Source organism: Peromyscus leucopus, chromosome 9, assembly GCF_004664715.2.
Source record: "Peromyscus leucopus breed LL Stock chromosome 9, UCI_PerLeu_2.1, whole genome shotgun sequence".
Classification (NCBI taxonomy): Eukaryota; Metazoa; Chordata; class Mammalia; order Rodentia; family Cricetidae; genus Peromyscus; species Peromyscus leucopus.
In genome coordinates this window covers 107,455,677-107,476,590 of record NC_051070.1, presented here as the reverse complement: position 1 = coordinate 107,476,590, position 20,914 = coordinate 107,455,677, and the positions used below count along the sequence as shown (strand labels likewise).

The 20,914-nt window shown below is 45.2% G+C and overlaps 1 protein-coding gene across 1 annotated transcript; it reads right to left on the bottom strand.

The window, feature by feature from the left end:
• Positions 1-7,067: 7,067 nt before the first annotated feature.
• Positions 7,068-20,707, bottom strand: C9H10orf53 (chromosome 9 C10orf53 homolog). Its single transcript, XM_028878313.2, has 3 exons — positions 20,568-20,707; positions 10,126-10,245; positions 7,068-7,319 (listed from the first exon to the last, which is right to left on the bottom strand). The coding sequence occupies exons 1-3, from the start codon at positions 20,662-20,664 to the stop codon at positions 7,255-7,257; spliced, it is 282 nt and encodes a 93-aa protein (XP_028734146.1). The 5' UTR covers positions 20,665-20,707; the 3' UTR covers positions 7,068-7,254.
• Positions 20,708-20,914: the final 207 nt, after the last annotated feature.

The window sequence follows — 20,914 nt, the reverse complement described above, 5'->3', positions numbered from 1 at the left end:
AGCAGTATACCCTCTTCACAGCTGGGCCACTTCTCCAGCTCCTAAGGAGCTCAGGGTTTGTCTTTTTACTGTGTTTTAATTGTATACGAACAAAACTGCATGTGCTCATAGTGCGGTGTTCATCCAGGCCGCGCAGACGGACACAGAGTCAAAGGGGAGTCTCCTTCTTGTTCTCCCTGTGCATCTCGCTCCTGGGGTCTCCAGGAAAGAATATTCTTTCAGGTGTACTTTCACCTGTGTGACCTGGTGTACCCACAACACACACCCACCTACTTCCACACGTGCACACATCCTTTCATACATATCACACACACCAGGCATTGTTAACATATTTATGACAATGGCATCTTTGCAAAGCTAATACATATAGACAAGTATAATAAGCAAGTTCGTGTTTAAGTTGTTCAAATAGTTTAAAGAGTGGATATAACTGCTCTTTTTTTTTTTTTTGCTAACAGCTTTGTTAAGATATATATATATAATTCACAGATCATGCAATTCACTCATTTTTAAGTGCACAATTCTATGGATTTTAGCATGTTCATGGACTGGTATAAGCATCACTACAATTAATTATAGGACATTTTCATTATGTAAAACATAAGCCCCTTGCCAGGCATGGTGGCACACACCTTTAATCTCAGCACTCGGGAGACAGATGCAGGTGGATCTCTGTGAGTTTGAGGCCAGCCTGGTCTACAGAGTGAGTTTAGGACAGCCAGAGCTACACTGAGAAACTCTGTCTTGAAAAACAAAAACCAACCAACCAACCAACCAACTAAACAAGTCCCTTAATTTTTAGCTATCTCTTCTCACTCCCCATGTCAGCCTCATACAACCACTAATCTACATTTGGTCCCTGTATATTCATTTGGTTTGACTTTGTTTTTTTCATATGAATAGACTTATATGATAAATGGTCTTTTAAAAAAGATTTACTCATATTTTATGCATATGTTTGCCTGCCTGTATGTATGTGGACCATGTGCGTGCCTGCTGCTCTTAGCAATCAGAAGAGGGTGTGGATCTGCTGGAGCTGGAGTTATGGATGATTGTGGGTACTGGGAATCTGGCCCAGGGGCTCTGCAAGTACAAGTACCCTTAACCACCGAGCCATCTCTCCAGCACTACTAACCATGTTTTAATGAGTTTCTTCGTTCCTATAAACATTGGTTTGTGGATACTGTTAGGATAAATTCCTGAAAGGGACTAATACTGAGCTGAAGGATATATGCCCTAATTTTTTGACAAATAATGCCAAGTTGTTATGCAAACATCTTATCAACATACTGTTTCTGTCCAGGAGAAAGTGCTTCTTCTGCATCTGCCACAAAGACAGTGCCCTCTCCTCTGATTTAATATCCAGCTTTAATTCACAATGATCTTATTATGAGTGAGGTTAAAACATCTTTTCCTGGGTTGAAGGACCATTTATATATCCTTTTCTGTGAATGTTCTCTCCATTTCCTTTGCCTTTCTTCTGTGTTAGCTGTTAGGATTTTTTTTTATTGATTTTTTTGGAGTCTTGTATTGATTAAAAAATGAGTTGAAAAGGCCCTTTTCCATGTGTATTTTTACTTCTGATGTGATTTACTATTTTGTAAAAAAAAAAAAAAAAAAAAAAAAAAAACCTGTGAAATTTTATTTCTTATGGGATTGAAGTTATCCACTTATTCTTTTGTGTTTGGGGGTATTAAGTCACACTTTTAAAGGCCTTCGTTATGGGGCCATTGAGGTGGTCCAGTGGTTAAAGGTATTTGCTTTGCAAGCCCAATGACCTGAGTTCAATCCCCAGCACTCATATGGCAGAAGGAGAGAACCGACTCTCTAGCCTTCCTCTGACTTCTACATGTGTGCTCTGACATGCTTCGCACCTCTCCACAGAAAGCAAATAAATATAAATTCTTAAAAGGGAAGAGCTTTCTTCAAGAATTGCAGGTTGGTGGTTTTATTTGTTACATTTAAATCCCTAGCATTTATTTCAGTCTAGGTTTGAATCCAGCCTTCTTCCAGGTTGCTGTCAAACCTCCCTAGCATTTTTAGAATAAACACTCTTCCCTCGAGTGGTTTGAAAAGGCTTTTACTGTATGCTGCTTTCCTTGGTGGGTCAAATTTCAGTTCTGCTCCACACTGAGGGTCGCTTTGCTTGATAATATTTCAATATAGACATTGTAATTAGTTCGTCTTGTTTTCAAACAGCCCAGCTGGCATTTTTATTGGCGCAACATCAGATTCATAGGAGAGCTGGTACTGTGTGATGAATCTGCCTAAAGCATTTGGCAGGGTGAAGAGTGAGAGGGCTATGTGGAAATATCCCCGGACCTGAAACACTTTGTTCATCGAAGTCATAAGCCCCAAACGGTGACCAGTTTCCCTCTGGTTCACATGGAGGGGACATCCTGTGAGCACGTGGGACGCTGGTGACCAGATTCCATGGAGCTCAGAAGAGCTTGGGGTATTCCTGTACGGCGAGAGTAGATGCTCTCCCGGCTGAGACCTCTGTTCATGGCTGGGCTGGAAAGATCCTGGGCTGGTTCTCACTGAACATGACCAGTTATCCCCAGGCCTCGGGCCAGTGCTTGCTAACAGCGGCAACACTGGAGCCTCCTGAGATGTGGACAGACCTGCAAGGTCTGTCTGCTCTTGGGGTGGAGTTAAGGGCCAGTGTGTGGAGGGAACGATTTCCAACCAGAACAGGGGCAGCAGCTGTGGTCAGAGCCCGCGGAACCTGCTGGAGGTGAGTCAGGCAGTAAGCAGGTCTCTGTGGGAGACCATTGGCACATACAGTCCTCGACACTCCTGTTCAGAGACAATCTGGCTTGGAGGTGTGGCCTTGTCCTTCTACCATGCAGGAAGACACTTCTGAGCAAACCCACAACCCAGGAAGAACCCCCGAGGATCTGGGTGGTGTGCTTGAAAATTGCCTCCCTTTCTACAATATCTGTGTATTAAAATTCACAGTTTTCCATTTAGAAGTCTTTTGCTTTGAATAAAAAGCAGTAGAGGCCTGTGTTCCGGTGGAAGGTGGCTGGGGAGCTGTGATCTTCGAGGAGTGGGCCTGAGACCTTCTCCCAGGATACATTCGAGTTGTAACTCTTTCATCTGGAGTCCCAGTAGAGACTAGTATGGTACCCGGTTAGGGGGTGAGCAGCTTGTTGAGCCCCTAATACTGATGTGACCATGTGATGAATGAAGAAAGCTAGGTTGAGAACCAGTTCCAATTTTGTGACGTGTTTCTTTCTCTGTGGGCTTTCATTAGACTTCCAAATTGCTCTAACTATTGCACTGCAAACTGTGTCTCGAATGTATTGTGGTTTTTCATGACATTTAAGTCCTACCACTGGGCTGCCTTTTATCCTATACACACACCATTTTAGTTACTTTTCTATTTCCACAACAGAACAGCATGACCAAAGCAGCTTATGAAAGAAAACATTTAATTTGGCAGATCATGGTTCCAGAGGGTCCATGACCATCATGGTAGGGAGCATGGCAGCAGGCAGGCAGGCATGGTGCTGGAGCAGCAGCTGAGAGCTCATATCTGATCCACAAGCATAAGTCAGAGAAAGAGAAAGGCAGAGACGGGGTCAACTGGAATGGCATGGGCTTTTGGAACCCCAAAGCCTACCCTCAGTGGCACACCCCCTCCAACAAGGCCACACTTCCTAATCCTCCCCAAATAGTCCCACTAACTGGGGACTGAGCATTCAAACATATGAGCCTATGGGGCCATTCTCATTCAATCCACCACACGTATTACCCGGATACCCATTTTCTTAGATGAGCTTGGCACTGTCAACCTGCTGTCATCCAGCCTCCATAGCTCCAGAATGTGAGCTTACCTGGAGAAGGCCCCTTATCTGCTTCCCATGGATCAGAACACTAGCTCACAGCCAAGCTGAGAGCACTAGGCTGCACTACCATCTCATGCTCTTTTCCCTTTAAATGTTCAATTAAGGAAGACTATCTCTCTGCTGGCACTTTCTTGTCTTTCACCTGGATCTGGCTAGCTAGTGTGTTTTTCTTGGAAACTTGGCACCCAGAGGGAGCATGCATTGTTATCACCTGACATGTGCTTTTCCTGTAACATTGAATCACCCATAAAGGCACCAGCTGGAAGTCAGTGTCTGAAGGAGAAAGATCTGGGTGTCATGTCCCAGGATTAATTTGTCTGGGAGATGTGTCCAAGAGAGTATCTAGCCCCAGAGGGTACAAGGGTCTCTTCCGGGTCTTCTCTCTGTCACACTACTGAAATGTTCCTGTGACTGCCCTCAGGAGCTGAGGTTCTCCTATATATGACTAGGTCATAGGATTGTTGGCCACAGGTTTCAAGGGTAAAACTAACAAGAGAAAGCAGGTGTAGTCAGCAAGACTTACAGCAGCAGCAGTCCTGGAAGGCCCCACGCCCCAAATCTATTCATTAAAAAATTTTAAAATGATGAAAAAGGCTTAGAGACTCCAAATTTCATTTCTTAAACTGTTGAGACAGAACCATGACTTTAATTGTATTCTAAAAAAGACACTTTCTTTATGTGTTCCACTAACAGTGGCATTGATTTGTCATTTTCTAAATCTTGAAATGTGATTTAATTAAGTGGTGTTTTAGGAGCATTAAAAGGCACCCGGATGTCTAGCTTGTGGAGGAACAGAGCACTTTTGTCTTGACAGGGCAAAAGCAGGTCCCTGGTTCTCTACAGGGAGGTGTCTTCAAGGAGATGGAAGACAGAGGAAGGCAGGGAAGGCAGAAGAATGATAGGGACATGTCCTCAGACGTTTCTAAAGAGAGGCCATGGGGATAGATGGCTCCCATGCCAAAGTCTTAAGTGTATCTATTTAGTTTTTAACGTGTGTGTGTGTGTGTGTGTGTGTGTGTGTGTGTGTGTGTGTGTAAGAGGACAGTTGAGAGAGTTGGCTCTCTCCTCTTACCATGTGAGCTCTGGGGACTGAACTCCGATCCTTAGACTTGGTGACAAGCACCTTTGTCCACTGAGCCATCTTGCTGCTCCTTAAGTTTATTTTCAATGTTTTCTTGAAAGTACTTTCTCTAGGTTTGGAATGGGTTTTTACCATAAGGTTTATGTGCTAGAAGTTTGGTCACCAGTGCAATGGTGGGATCTCTGAGACGTGGAACCTCACAGGCAGCAGATAAGTCATGAGCGCTTTTTGTGGAAGAGATTAGTGATGGCATCATGAATGGCATCATGAGTGGTTCATGAATGGTATCATAATGGTATCATGAATGGCATCATGAATGGTATCATAATGGTATCATGAGTGGCATCATGAATGGTATCATGAATGGTATCATAATGGTATCATGAGTGGCATCATGAGTGGTTCATGAATGGTATCATAATGGTATCATGAATGGCATCATGAATGGTATCATGAATGGTATCATGAATGGCATCATGAATGGTATTATGAATGGTATCATGAATCAGGTCTCATGGGTCTCAAGAGTAAGTTCTTATAAAAGCTTAGGCCATCTCTTGTCTCTTGCTTCATCTCTCACATGGGATGGCATCTACCATGTTCTGACATATCACCAGACACCAGAACCATGATGTTTGGATTTTCTACCAAACAGAATTATGAGCCAAATAAACCTTTTTTTCTTCGTGCATTACCTCGGGCCAGATGCTGAGTTACAGTAATGCAAAGCGGACTAAGACAGCTCCTTACACACTTCCAAGGAGAAGAACTTCCCTGATTTAAACACAATGCTCAGACACATGGGAACAAGCTCAATAGAAAACACTAAGTTAAACGAAGAAATTACAATGTGATCTTGACCAGGCATAGTCAAGTTCTGTGTATGTTCATTTCTGTGAATATATAGACCTAACTAGAAGAAATTCAAACATGAAATACACCAAAACTATGCTGAATTTCTACTCTATCATTACTTTGTATTCTCCATAGTTCTTTAGTGAAAATATACTCCTCTAAATTTTCATACTCAAATAAATATGCAATGCTACATATATTGTAACTGAAGTTGGCCTCTAACAAAAGGGACTAAGGAACTTTGAAAACCAGTACCAGACACTGGGAGGGAACTGTGCTGGAGCCTGAGTTTCTTACTAAGGGGATGATTAAATATTTCTGAAGAGGTCTGAGCAATTTGTAATCTGGACGACTCTGACAAATGAAGGCTGTAATTCAGCACATGGAATCTCTATTGGCCTTTGTAATTGAGGATGTGGGGGAACCTGAGCCTTCCCAGGCTGGTGGGAAGGACAGCTTCCTAGATGGTGTAGGTCCCTGAAGGGTATGAAAGCACCTTTCTTTCTTCATAGGCTCTTGACTTCCGTTGGGGTCTTCTAAAATATGAGAAGTCTGCTGCAAACAAGTTCATGTGTAACACCATACAGTAGTATCTGTTTCCCTCCTGACTCTGTGGCTTTGTAGTTAAGAATATACATATATATTCACACACACACACACACACACACACACACACACACACACACACATGCATGCACGCACGCACGCACGCAGCATGGGACTTGGAAAGCAAACACACCATCATTTCAGCACGACCGATTCTTTGTTTTACAGTGCCTGTCACTGAAGTCCTTTTCTGTGAGGCTGTGTTCTCCACCAGGGAGCCCGAGAGTCACTCTCATTGCCCTGGACTGTTTCCCGCCTCCTTCAGAACATCCGGCTAAACTGGCTCACACAAAAAAAGGCAGATGCTTTTCTTGTTTTTAACAGGGACAAGTGAAGATTTGATCTCACCTAATTTTATACTAGCAATTAAAAATGTACTCCGGTAGGAGCAAGAAATAAATCTGTAGAGACAGCTAGGTTTCCGAATTCTTCGTTGACACCGGCTTGGGCCAGGTTTTCAAAGGCCTCGTTCTCACCCCCTGCCCAGGCAGCTTTAATTTCACCTATTCCTAGTTCTTGGCTTGCTTCAGAATGGAATGTCTAATGCTCCTGGCAACGGTGCTTTATTAGGGGATGGCGCTCTGTTATTAGATTGCATTTTATTATTTCCCTCAGATCCACATGCATCTGATATTGGAGGGCTTTCCCTATGGGTTGAGACAGAGAGATGCTGCCAGTGAGGTGGTTTTTATTATTTTTGTGAGTGTCTATGCAGCCAGATGAGAAACCCAAAACACACAGACTAGAGGATGAGTGCCATTGCCATGTTCTAACTGGTAGAGAGAGCCCAATAAGCCCCTTTTGCTGGCATTGTAGACTGGAGGGCCGAGCTGGCTTTCTTCTGTCTGCTCCATGAGATCAGAAGGCATTTAGCACAGCGATCCTGGCCTCTTCACACAGCGGGTCTAGTTTGCCGTCACCCCCTAGGGAAATAGATAACACGCACCTTCGGCCAGCTTTAGGTACAGTTTGATGTAGCAGTAAATATACCTTGGGCTTCTACTGGAAGTATATTTTCCAAAACTACAGGCATGTAAAACATTAAGTAGCCTCTAGCAGAGTCTTAGTGGATTCCTGAAGCTCTTACTCTCAGACACAGGGAGGTAAACATGGTGTCAGCCTATGGGTCAGAAGCCCTCCAGGGCAAAAGAAGGTGCAGAATATAGGTGATGACGCCATACACTGTGGGCATACTCTAATTGTCTCAGAAGTCTAGATGAAATAAACAAATGGAACAAAAAATCACACTGAAGTAAATAATAAAACACATTATTAAAGTTAAAAAAAAGAAACTAACCACAAAACCTTATTTTCTTCCAATTCCATCACATATGAAAGGTGGGCTCAGCTTTGTTTTCTTTCCTCTCTCATCTCCAGTATTGGGGAAGAAGCTGGGTACCACAGCACTTCAGTGTGTGTGTATGTGTGTGGTGTGTATGGGTGTGTGTGAGTGTGTGTGTGTGTGTGTGTGTGTATGAGTGTGTGTGAGTATGTGTGTGTGCCATGCTATGTGTGTGTGAGTGTGGTGTATGTGTGTGTGTATTATGTGTGTGTATGTGTGTGAGTGAATGTGTGTAGTGTATGTGGTGTGTATGTGTGCGTGAGTGTAGTGTATGTGTGTAAGTGTGTATGAGTGTGTGTGACTGTGTGAGTGCACATGTGTGGTGTGTGTGTGTGTGCCATGCTATGTGTGTTTATGTGTGTGTGAGTGTATTATGTAAGTGTGTGTGTATGTGTGTGGTGTGTATGTGTGTGTGTGTGAGTATATTATATAAGTGTGTGTGTTTATGTGTGTGGTGTGTATTTGTGTGTGAGTGTAGTATATGTGTGTAAGTGTGTGTGCGTGGTGTGTGTGTGTGTATATATATGTATGTGTGTGTGGTGTGTGTGCCATGGTGTGTGTATGAGAGAGTATGTGTGTGTGTGTGTGTGTGTGTGTGTGTTATTTAGTCAGATTTTTCTTTAGTCTGCCAGCTCACAAATAATGACATGGAAACTTATTATTAATTATGAAAGCTTGGCCTTTCACTTAGGCTTGTCTCAACTAGTTCTTATAACTTAAATTAACCCATTTATACTAATCTACATTCTTCCATGTGGTGTTACCCCATCTCTGTACTGCCCATCTTGCTTTCTCTGAGTCTGGCTGGCGACTCCACCTTTCTTCTTTCCAGAGTTCTCTCTCTGCCTGGAAGTCCCACCTATACCTCCTGAGTAGCTGTTAGCCATTCAGCTTTTTATTACACTAATCACAGTAATACATCTTCACACGGTGTACAAATATCCCACAACATTTCCCCTTTTTTTGTCTAAATAAAAAGGAAAGGTTTTAACTCTAATACGGTAAAGTTATATACAATAAGAACAATTATCAAGTAAGAATTGTATTCACAATGTCAAGTCCATTTTTATTTGGCAAATTTGGAGAAATTATTATCTATCCTATCCTGAGGAGTCCAAAGTTTTATACCTAAACCATTTTCTATCAAAACTTGTATAACCATCCTAAAAATATCCTTTTAGATATTAGAACATTTTTTAGATAGATAAATTAAGCTTTTATGTCTCTCAACCTTAAACACTTTACATCTCTTTTGTAAGTTTTCTTCTGAATTTGATAACAAGGAAAACTGTAACTATAACTATCTAGTCTTCAACCCAATCAAAGACCTGAGAAGAATATACTATTACCTATGTAAACAGGAAGCACAGAGCAAACAACTTCTAAAACTATAGAAATGACAGCGACATCTGGCTGCCTGGACAGTCACCACAAGTTTCCTCTGCAACACTGGGTCATCCATCTTTGGCCTACAGGCCTGGCATATCTGACAGACTTTTCTGTGAAGCAGGAATTTTGAAGGACTCTCCTACCTTGTCTTGGCAAAGTTTGGCAGTTGCCTTCTTTTGTGTCCTGCTTGTCCAATTAGGACAACATAATGTTAGCAGTTGAAGCAAGGACAGTTTCTTGCCTAGTGTCTAACTTTGCCACAATGAAAGCAAACTCCATATGGAGGTTCTTTGATACCCATCATCTTTTTTTTTTAAGTAAATTAGTGCTACCAGGAGCACACATGTCTCACTGTCATGAAAAGCCTTATGTTGTTAAAGCATCTTAAATGCCATATTCTATAGGTCTCTGAAGTGTTTGAAGACCATCTATCTAAAATATATCTGTTTAACCTTGAAAACATACCTACATGACTGTAAGTTTGATTGTTATAGATGACTAACTACCAACCTACATTTCTTAATTATCCTAAACAGTTTCTGATAATAGCCTTAAAGGACTAAAACTTTATACTACATTTTAAAATGACCTGAATAGGTATAATACCTTAAACAAGAGTAGAAACATATATACAGTATAACAAAAATAACCTTATATTTGTATCAATATACAAAATCCATACCAATGTAAAATACTCAAGACTAGTAGTTGCTTTTTTAGTTTAAAAGTAGATTCAATAATCTACTATCTTATTATTCCTATAGTGGTGTGTCTGTACCATGGTGTGTGTGTGTGTGTGTGTGTGTGTGTGTGTGTGTGTGTGTGTGTGTGAATGCTGTCTTTCATATGCCTCAGGAAACAGGGCTCTTGATCTGAGTTTGAGATGCAGAAAGAACCCCAATTTGGTTCTAGGCATGACTCCCTGAGATTTTCAACTAGAAACTGAGGGACTTCTCAGAGGAGGCTGAGTGATGGGCAGAGGCCTCCTATGGCCTTACCAAATTCCAGGTCTTGGATATCACACCGGAAGACTATTTCTTCATTTACCACAAGCTCCACTAGATTCCAGTCTTCTATCTGCTCCAGGATGACATCATGTCCATCTTTGGTCAACACAGCTGGAAAACAGGGAAGGATGTGGGTGACATGGGGGCAGACTCCAGGTTAGCCTATGTCTATGTTCTCATGGACGGCAGCAGCTTGTCTCCTCCATGGCTGTTCATGGTCATAACCACCGGCTGGGCACCTAGATGGTCCTTGATCTCCATGTGTCCTTATAGTCTCAGAAAAGCAAAGACAGATACCCAAGTGGCACATCTCTTGCTTGTGAATTACCCCAGACCTAGGGGATCTGTTAGGAAATGACCCATCTCTTCGAAGTGGCAATTGAGTGTTCCACAGCTTTATCTCATAGAGACAGTGCTCAGGGGACCCAGGATCCAGCAACTTCTTTCCCTGATGATGGAAATATAATTTGGTTGCTTTTCAAGAGGGCAATCCATAGCATAAGCCATAACCTTCAAAAACATATTTTGAGAACATCATACTTAAAAGAAACCCTGTAAGAAAAAAGTCAGAAATACAGGCAGATTTTTGCAACAAGATATTCTTTTTACTATATAATACCAAAATTCAGTGAACAATTCGTAAGTCTGATAATAAAAGGCTGACTGAGTAAATAATGCTATGTGTTCATAATGAGATTTGAACTTGGAAGTTTATAGTTACAGGATGATGAGATTGGTGAAGGGTGCTTGCTGCCAAGACTTAGAACCTGAAGTAGAAGAAGAGGATCAACTCTTCAGTCATTCTCTGATGTCCACATGTGTGCCATGATGTGGTGGTGTGAATAGGGATGGCCCCCATAGACTCATGTGTTTGAATACTTGGCTAATATGGAGTGGTACTGTTGGAAGGTATGGCTTTGTTGGAGAAGGTGTGGCCTTGTTGGAGGAAGTGTATCACTGTGGAGGTGGGCTTTAAGGTCTCACATATGCTCAAGTCATACCCAGTGTGACAGTTTACTTCCTGTTGCCTGTGGATCAAAATATAGAACTCTCAATCCCTTCTTCAGCACCATGTCTGCCTGCATGTCGCCATGATTTTCACTAGGACAATAATGGACTAAATCTCTAAAACTGTAAACCAGCCCCAATTAAATATTTTCCTTTATGAGAGTTGCCGTGGTCGTGATGTCTCTTCACAGCAATAGAAACCCTAATTAAAACACACGATGTACACAGAAACACACACACAATGTGTAAATACATGTAAAAAATTAAATAGGAGCTTCGCTGGGTGGTGGTGGGGGTCTCTCAGGATATTTGAGGAATGGTAGGCAGTTCAGGTTGGTAGAGGATGGTGTATAGCAAGAGAGTTGGGTCTGTTTTACCTCTGACGTCAAGGAGTTGGCAAAGGTGCCTAGGTAAAGAACCATGAGTTAGCTGGGCAGGTATTGTACATCTTTAATCCCAGCACTTGGGAGGCAGAGACAGGCGGACCTCTGAGTTTGAGGCCAGCCTGGTCTACAGAGCTAGTTCCAGGACAGCCAGAGCGACACAGTCCATCTTGGAGTCTGTGTGCCGTTTGCCTTCAGCGTTCTGTGTGCACTGCTGAATATTTGGGTTAGAAGGAACAAGGCATCAGATGGGGTCATTTTTTTAAAGTCTTAGCATTCCAATCAGTTTTAGGGATGGGAAAAGCAGACATTTCTGTCAGTTAATTGCATTTAATTACAGAGACAATCGCTGTTTGAAAATGTTGTCCTGTCCACTTCTTCATCTTTCAATCAGTTCAAGAACATCCAGCCCCAGCTGTGAGCATTTTAATTGCATAATTTTGATTTCACTTTTGGAAAGAAACTTGAGAAAGACTCAGTGAGGGTCTCCATTAACACGATCACGCTCCTCAGGTGCCCGGTTGGGGCCCTAATTGACCTGCCTCAGCTAATGCCTCTCTCCAAAGAACGCCCGCATCGTTTCTTTGGCATATTTATGCTATTGTATCCTGTTCAAGTGTCTTGATCTTAAACATCTCTGAAGAGGACACTCAGCTTGGACCAGTGACTTGTTTAAATGGAAGTGGTCCAGCTGGGTTGGAAGGGCAGTTCATCGTGTAGGGAGACATGACGTCAGTCCGTGGTAGGGATTTCTGGCCTCACCTTCCCCTGCCCATAGCACCCCTCTCCCTAGTAGGAAATAGCTATACATGGGAAAGTACACCGTGGCCTCTGGGACCTTAGGCTTTGCACGGTCTGTAGACCCTCCTGGGGAGTAGGCTAGAATCTGGCAGGGACAACTCAGGAGCCTAGCTGTCTGTCACTCTGCTACAAACTCCTAAGGCCAGCTTTCTAAGGCTTAAGGGGCTCTGAGAGACTGAGACTATAAGGACTAGGCAGGTGGTCCTGCAAGAGACCTCAGGAGGTAAGCACCTCCCAGCTGCCCCTGACGTCCCCTGAAAGGCCCATCAAATTGAGCTCAGATTACACTTGGGTTTGGAGTATCGTATAGAGATGAAATTGCTCTTACAAGACAAGGTGTGGCTGAGAAAACGGATTTGATCTACAAAACAAGACAAGAAAGGGTCCTCTCTTCTTCTATGGGCTGCCAAGTACAGGCACCTGAGCTCTGGAAGGGCAGGCCTCTTGACCTTCTTCTGGGAACCTGGGGTCAACACTGGCTCCCCAAAGTAGCAAACAGAGAATGATGCTGAGTACCACCAACTTGCCTTGTGGCTATTGGTTACCTGCCCGGTTTGTACTCCAGCGACAACACCTGCACAGTCTGTCACACTGTCAGCCTCAGGACATCGTCCCCTTCCTGTCAGAGAGGAGTGACATGTAACAGCGAGGCTGACTGTGACATGGCTGGTGCGGCCTTAAGGGATGAGAGAAGAAGACACGTTGGAATCCCTGCAGCTCACCCAAATGCCACCACTCGGCACGGAGGGGGCCACGGTTTCCTGAGTTGCTACTGAGTTGTCTATTCAAAGAAAGGTCAGATAAATATGTTCCCTGAAACAAAGTCTGTGCACAGGCAGTGGCTGAACTCCAGCATAAATCAGCCAGAAGTGGTAAGCCACCCGCCGAACACCCACCTCTTTGAAGTGGCACCTCATTCCTCACAGGAGATCTGGATAAAGCGAAGGGACAGGGGAAAGGCTCTGTCCTCACTGAGCGGGCAGAGCTGCGTAGCATCTGCGGATGGTGTAAATGCTTCTGAGTAGGAAGTCGAGGTTCACCGGCAGATCGCTCTCCTTCCTTTACTCCGAGCAGACAAGATGCCAGCGGCCATTAATGAGTTCAGCTAATGCATCACTGGGGAGGCAGGGTAGCATTTGGGTGCCTCGACTAAATAAAGATTGATTCTGTTTTTAATGGTCAGTTTCAGTGCCTTCCAATCCCTTTGAGGGGCTCGTTTGGCAGGCTCAACTACAGTAGGCAAGGAGCAACTGTGGCCAGGGCAATTACTTAGCGCTCTTTTAAGCAACTGGTTTAGTGAAGACATTTTTTTTTTTTTTTTGCTGCGCCATTATAATTCATGGATAATAAAGAACAAAAGTGTTCAGATTGCTTAGGGCATGGTACGTTCAGAAAAGATCAGGCATCCTTCCAAAGACAGAGGCGCTTCGGGAAACGATAAAGGGCTATGGTTTTTTAAAAGTCCTATGCAGAATTCAGATGCAGATTTTACAGAGGAAGGGCAGCAAGTAGAGCTGCTTGCCTCAGTGTTGACACCGGGTCTCAAGTGGGGTGTGGGGAGGGAGCGAATGTTCCCTGCCTTGTTGCTATTAACACCTCGGCCCTTGTCACCGGGTCCTCTGTAAATGTTGGCAGCTGTTATTAGATGTGTTATCAAGCATGGGTGTACACAAATTACTCTACAAATCAGCCACCTGCAGATACCTTACAAACCTCGCCGGCCATCAAAATGCTCCCCGTGATGTAATCTCAGAATACCCTTCCCTCCCCAAGAGGGTGCAGCAGCCTGCGCCTGTGGCCTCAGCTCAGTGCCCGGCTCCACCGATTCCTTTCCCTCGGCACTGCCTGCTTCTCTGAGGTCAGAGAACCACATGCTCAGTAATTCACCAACCTCTGCATCCCTCTCCGACCCGTGTCTGCTTTCTCTACTCTCCTCCATTTCCCTCTCTTTCCTTCCTCTATCCTTTCTTTCCCCCACCCCTCTTTCTTACTTTATTGGGGGGGGGGGCTGGCAGGGTCTTGGTGCATAGTCCAGGCTGGCCTTGAACTCATGACCCTCCTGCCTCACCTCCTGAATGCTGGATTACAGGTGTGTTCTCCCCTGACTGGTTCTCCATCTTCCTCTTTTGTTCTCCCCTCTTCAGAGTCTCATGTAGCCCAGGCTAGCTTGAACTCCTAATCCTCCCTCTGCTTTCCCAGTGCCATGCATACAGATGTGCACTGGTCCTATGTTTCTTTCTTTTTTTTAAGTACATTTTTGCTGAAAAAAATAAGTACATCTAAAATATTATCAGCTTATCAATGTAAAGCTGACTCTTGATTCTGTAAAAACCTTAGAAATTATAGAAAAAGAAGACAAACATTTCAAAACCACCCTGACTCTACCCTGTGTGCCTCTTCCGTTATCTGCCTCTTTGAGCGAAGAGAGATCATGGCGTGCAGGGGCTCAGGGGCAGGCTTGCTCCCTGGTGCTGCACTTACCCAGCCCAGCCTTCCACCACCCCATGTCACATGACGGATGTGCTGCGATTTACCCAGCCATTGCAGTTTCTGGTTGTTTCTATTTTTTTCCTTCACCAAGAAGGTTGCAGAAGACATTGGCAGTATGCCACCTGGGTCTGGGTGGTCTTTTCCAGTTAAGAAGGCACCTGGAAATGAAGCTGTTGGCTTCTGTTGTGTGGGCTACATTTTATAGACTCTTCCAAGTTGCCTTCCAAGGTCATGGTCCCATTTGTGAACAAGTGGGAACCTAGGAGAATTTTCATTTTCTAATCCACAGCTGACAACCATGACAGCATCTCTCTCTGGGGATAATTTGAGCGCAACCGTTTAGGATCCATTTCCTCTGGAATCCCACCTCACACGCCTTCTGGTACGTCCATCGTCTCCCACTTGTGCACTACCCATCCCTGGCCCCTAGCACTTTGTCCCTAGGCAATGCCTCTGCCAGCCGCCTGGTTCCGTCTCTCCATCCAGCATGGGGTTCTATCTTCCTGATGAGTAGTCATGTCCTTAAAACATTCCCTCCTGGAATATTTAGAAAGTTGCATTATCAGGAGACCCCACTTTGAAGGTCATGGAAGCAGAGAAGCACAGCTCGGCAGAGCATACTCTTCAGCAGGGTCAGCAGAGCAGGGACCCCCAGGAAGGCAGCTTTTGTGACTCATCACCCCTGCCAGAGTGGGCTTTGCTGTGAGTCGCTCATGCTCCTGTAAGCAGGCAATCCCAATAAGCTCACTGGCTGACTGCGTTAGACTTGGGTGGAATTGTTTCTTCGGTCTTTGTTAGTGCCCCATCTGGGGTGAATATTTGTTCACCCCTCTCCAGGAAAAGTCATGGAACACTTTCCGTACACCAAGTACAGGAACTGGGACAGACGGGAATCTCTGAAGATTACATCCGAGTGTGTGTGAGGTGAGGAGGTGAGATCAGTGCTGTGGCAGATACCTAGAAACATGAAGAAGAACAGAGGAGGAGGGAAGGACTAGAGATGGAGGGGGTTAGAGCTGCTGAGATGGCTCAGTGGGTGAAGAAGGCATTTGCTATCAAGTCCCCCAACCTTAGTGTGATACCCAGTACCCACGTGGTGGAAAGAGAGAACAGACTCCTGCCACTTACACACACACACACACACACACACACACACACACACACACACACACACAACTTCAGGATGTCTTATCCATGAGGGTGACTTTCGGGCTGATGACTTAAAGGCTGAGGGAGGAAAGGGAGGATCATGTGGAAAAAGGCATCAGAGGTACAATGCCTGCTGAGCATCGGGTGTCAGCTCCCGGGATCCCTGGAGAGGTCCTTGGTCAGTGAGGATGTGGCTGTGGCTGGAGAGGATGTGTAAGGAGGTCAAAGAGGTCAGGAGAAGCCGGAAAGCCTTGGAAGGTCTTTGGTGCCTATGAGCTGGGAGTCACCAGAGTCATCCAGGAATGAAGCCATGTTCTGACCCAGCTCTGGTTCTGAGAACAGACTATAAGGAGACTCCTGTGGTTACAGAGAGCTCTGGCCGGAAGCCGTGACACAACTCAGCAGAGGGTGATGGGGACTGGACATAAGTGGGGGAGGGAGGAGGGAGGTTGATGGGGCAAAGGATTGACTTACGGACATGTGCTGAGGACAAGGACCATGGGATGGATTGACAGGCCTGACAGTAGGTACAGTGGAGGGAGGCCTGAGACATGAGTGACAGCAGAACTGGAGCAGTCAGGACCTGGGACAGGGATGCTGATGTCATCAGTGTCTAGATCTGGTCTACAGTTAGAAGGGCTCCTGCCTTCTTCCTTCTAAATCCTACAACATGATTTCTACCCACTGGTTTGGTGTCTCTTAATCCAACGTCCTCCACTTCTCTTCTCCAGCTTCCTCCTTTCAGAATCAAACATTAAAGTACAAATTAATGGTGGGGTTTTTTTTTGTTTGTTTTTTGTTTTGTTTGTTTGTTTCCGAGACAGCATTTCTCTGTGTAGCCTTGACTATCCTGGAACTCGCTCTGTAAACCGGGCTGGCCTCAAACTCAGAGATCACCTGCCTCTGCCTCCCAAGTGTTGGGATTAAAGGTGTGCACCACCACGCCTAGCTAACTCATGGTTCTTCACCTAGGCACCTTTGCCAACTGCTTGATGTCAAGGGCAAAACAGACCAACTCTCTTGCTATACACCATCCTCTACCAGCCCACACTGCTTTCCAGTCCTCAGATGCTCTGAGAGACACCCCCCCTTTCCTAAGATTGTCTCCAGAGTAAGTCCTTGTCACATGTGCTTTTCCATGCTTTTCTCATCAGACTCACACCAATGGGGGGAGGGGGTTCACATTCTCCTTTACCAACAAGGAAGGTGAGGCTCATAAAGGAAAAACAACTTGATTTTAACTTTGTCTATAAGTCTATGAGGAGTAGAGACCGAGTCAAAACTAGGTAAGCTCAACTGCAGGGCCCTTGTGCTTTGCCTCTGCTAATGCTGTCTCCCTGGCAGTAGAGAAGGCCTATGAGCAGATTCTAACATATTAAATATCTAAACTTGGATGATTCACGGGTGTTGTGGAATATTTCGCTATGTAAAGATGTGTTGCAGTTGTTTATACTGCCAAATATTACTTTAATTGTGTAAAGGTGTGTGACATTTGTTTATGATGCGTTTGTTTAATGATGTAAGGATGCGTGTTTAACTAGGTAAAGATGTGATACATTTGTTTCACCTGGTCTGCCTAAGGCACCTGATTGATCTAATAAAAAGCTGAATGGCCAATAGTTAGGCAGGAAAAGGATAGGTGGGGCTGGTGGGCAGAGAGAATAAATAGGAGGAGAAATCTAGGCTTGGGAGAGAAGAGAGAAGGAGATGATGATGATGATGATGATGATGATGATGATGAGGAGGAGGAGGAGGAGGAGGGAAGAACAAGGGAAAAAACACCCAGGGCCAGAAGCGAGACAGTTACCACCAGCCAGACTCAAGAAGCAGTGAAAGTAAGATCTACAGAAGGAAAGAAAAGTAAAAAGCTGAGGCAAAAGGTAGATAAACAGAAACAGGGTAATTCAAGTTAAAAGAGCTAGCCAGAGGAGAGTCTAAGCTAGGCTGAGCATTCACGACTAATAAGTCTCCATGTCATGATTTGGGAGCTGGGCGGTGGCCCAAAAGAGAGAGGAAGCCTGGTGCACACAGGGCTGTAGAGAGGATTAGAGTGTGTCAGGTCTAGCGTGGGAGGTGGAGTTACTGCTTTCTACGTTATTGTTCAGGATACCGAAAAACTCTGGCAATAGACAGTGATGGGTCTATGATATTGTGATCTGTAATGAATGTCACCACATGCTGCTGCTATGGACTGAATTGTGCTTTTTCCTATTTTGTATGTTGAAAGTCCTAACTCCCTCTGACCATGCTTGGAGACGGGGCCTTTAGGACATAACTAAGGTGAAATGAAGTCATTGTGGGGTGGGGTGCTGGTTTGACAGGATTAGAGAGTTTCTTTTTCTTTGTACATTGACCTAGGTAGCTAAAAGCACATGAAGTTTAAAGTGTCCACAACGGAATGTGCTCATCCAAACTGTGGCCCTCGGTTGGTGCTTCCCAGTTTGGTAGACAGCATTGCCATCCATCAGCTCTGCTGCTAGGCAGACGTGGCTAAATGCTGGTGGCACCCTCCCTACCCTTGCCTACCTGGTCTACTGTCCTAGGGAGGTCACTGCTGTTACTTGGCATAACTTCCCTTTATGGCCGTCTTGACTCAGGATGCTCTCCTTACAACCTCGGACCACCATCAAAGCCCTTCTACTGTCTCTCTCTCTCTTCCGCTCTTGACCCTCCAGCTTGACCAGAGCAGCTGAGGTTTCATTTCCCTGCCTGGAGCTCTCAGGCTGCGCTGAGTGAAGCTCTCTCGCTCCTTCTGGCCTAACCTCCATCAGTTCAACATCTCAACACTTATTCCCACCACCAGTTTCTGAAAGTGTCAGGTCTTCTGCCTGGAATGCCCTGGCCTCTCTTTCCCTGGCCAATCTCTATTCACTCATCAAAACGCAAATGTATCCTCAATCCCCTCCAATTTACCGGTACTCTAACAGGCACTTAGGAAAAGCTTTTGCTAAAAAGAACCAATTCATCTTTTGGTTGTACAAGGTAACTCGGAGTGGGACGAAAGTCTGCCATTTCTGCCTTCACTTTGTGTCTGTCTCGTTTATTCTGGGTCACTCAATTGCTTAACGTGGCTATTGCTCAAGGAGTCTTCCTGAACACTGGTGATGTTCAATCAATCAGGATGGCTAGAGTATATGAGTATCTCACCTTCTGCACCAATTCCACTTCAATTGTTTTTGTTGTTTGTTTGTTTTTTTCTTGGTTTTTCGAGACAGGGTTTCCCTTTCCTGGAACTCACCCTGTAGACCAGGCTGGCCTCAAACTCACAGAGATCCACCTGCCTCTGCCTCCCGAGTGGTGGGATTAAAGGAGTGCACCACCACCGCCCGGCTGTTTGTTTTTTGAGACAGGGTTTCTCTGTGTAGCCCTGACTGTCCTGGAACTTGCTTTGTGGACCAGGCTGGCTTGAGACTCAGAGATTCACCTGCCTCTGCCTCCAACTGCTGGGATTAAAAGCGTGCGCCATCACCGGGCCCTTTCTCCACTTAATCCTAAAATTTAGGCAGCACCCCAGGGATGGATTTTGGCTCATTGTGCCCTTTGTCCCTTCCTCCTTCCAGTGTGCAACATTAATTACATTTCTCTGCTTCTCTAGGCTTATCTATTTAAGTATCATATTGGGGTGGTGTGATGGTTATTCTCGGTTGTCAACTTGACTATATCTGGAGTGAAATGGAGGGCACATTTGTGATCCAGATCTTGAGGCAGGAAGGGAACATGCCTTTGATCCGGATCTTGAGGTGGGATGACACACCTTTAATCTGGGCCACACCTTCTGCTGGAAGCCTATATAAGGACGCTAGAAGAAGGAAGGGGTTGTTGATTCTTCGCCTGCTTGTCCTTGTCAGCACATCCATTGAGCCTACTTCGGGATTCCAGCTGAGACACCCTGCCTCGGGGGACTGAGCACTACTGGATTCTTGAACTTTCCATCCACAACTAGCTATTGTTGGGCTGCAGCCTGTAAGTCATTCCAACAAATACATATTTTATAAGTTCTGTGACTCTAGAGAACAACAAATATACATATTCTATTAGTTCTGTGACTAATACAGGTGGTGGCTGAGTTTGGCCTCTTGGGACTTTTGCCCTAAAATTCTGGTCGCTTTGCCATCGGCAGGTTCCCATGCAGCCTCTAGTCTGTCAGGGTTTAGGCATGACTCCCAACAATCAATGCTCTCCTGCACACATCCTGTTCAACGGTGAGCCCATCTGCCTGAGTCCAGGCACACAGATACACAGATGTTTAACACAGGCCTTGCCGCATAAATGAACAAGCAGGGGATAGAATCTCAGCTCTGTCACTTTGCAGCCATTTGACTTGCAAAGGACACTTAGTATTTCTGACCCCAATTTCCCCAAATTGTAATGTGGGATTAGGTGGTGTGTGTGTGTGTGTGTGTGTGTGTGTATTTTGCCTGGTAACACTCAGGGTGCCCATAGAGTAGTGGGAACCAGAGGGAGGTGCTAAGTCATCCTAGGAAGGCTTCCTGGGGAAGGCAGCACTTCCCTGGGGTCTGAGGAGGGAAGGCCTAGGTAGAGGACTCAGCCTGAGTCCGGGAGGCTGAGTCTCAAAAAGGGGCACTCAGCGGGGTGTCCCACCTTGCAGACCCTCCAGTCGGTAGGTACGGTGCTCCACGGACAGGCCCACTGCGCTGTAGGGCCCATAGCGCAAGGTCACTAAGGCGTTCTTGGGCATGGTGCTTCTTCCTGGCTGCTGAAGGCTGTCAAGGACTCGGAACAACACCTGCTGCTAGGCAACTGCCCTTCCGGCCCTCAGAGGGGTGGGCGTGGCCATGCGCTGGGCGGGGCTAAGGCTTCCTTGTCCCAGGTCCCCAGGCCTAGGACAGTTGCTATACAGCCTCATAAAATAACTCAGTTTCCACCGGCTGTGGTAAGTGCTTTGTGGTATGCGCTGTGCTAAGTGCTCGCGGTGAATGGGTGAATGA

Excerpts from the sequence above, each read along its gene's own strand:
- C9H10orf53 (XM_028878313.2), bottom strand. The coding sequence starts at position 20,664 with ATGCCCAAGAACGCCTTAGTGACCTTGCGCTATGGGCCCTACAGCGCA. Across the intron at positions 10,246-20,567 it reads CCGACTGGAGGGTCTGCAAG|CTGTGTTGACCAAAGATGGA; the intron begins GTGGGACACCCC and ends CCTGTTTTCCAG. Across the intron at positions 7,320-10,125 it reads TATCCAAGACCTGGAATTTG|GGGGTGACGGCAAACTAGAC; the intron begins GTAAGGCCATAG and ends CTATTTCCCTAG.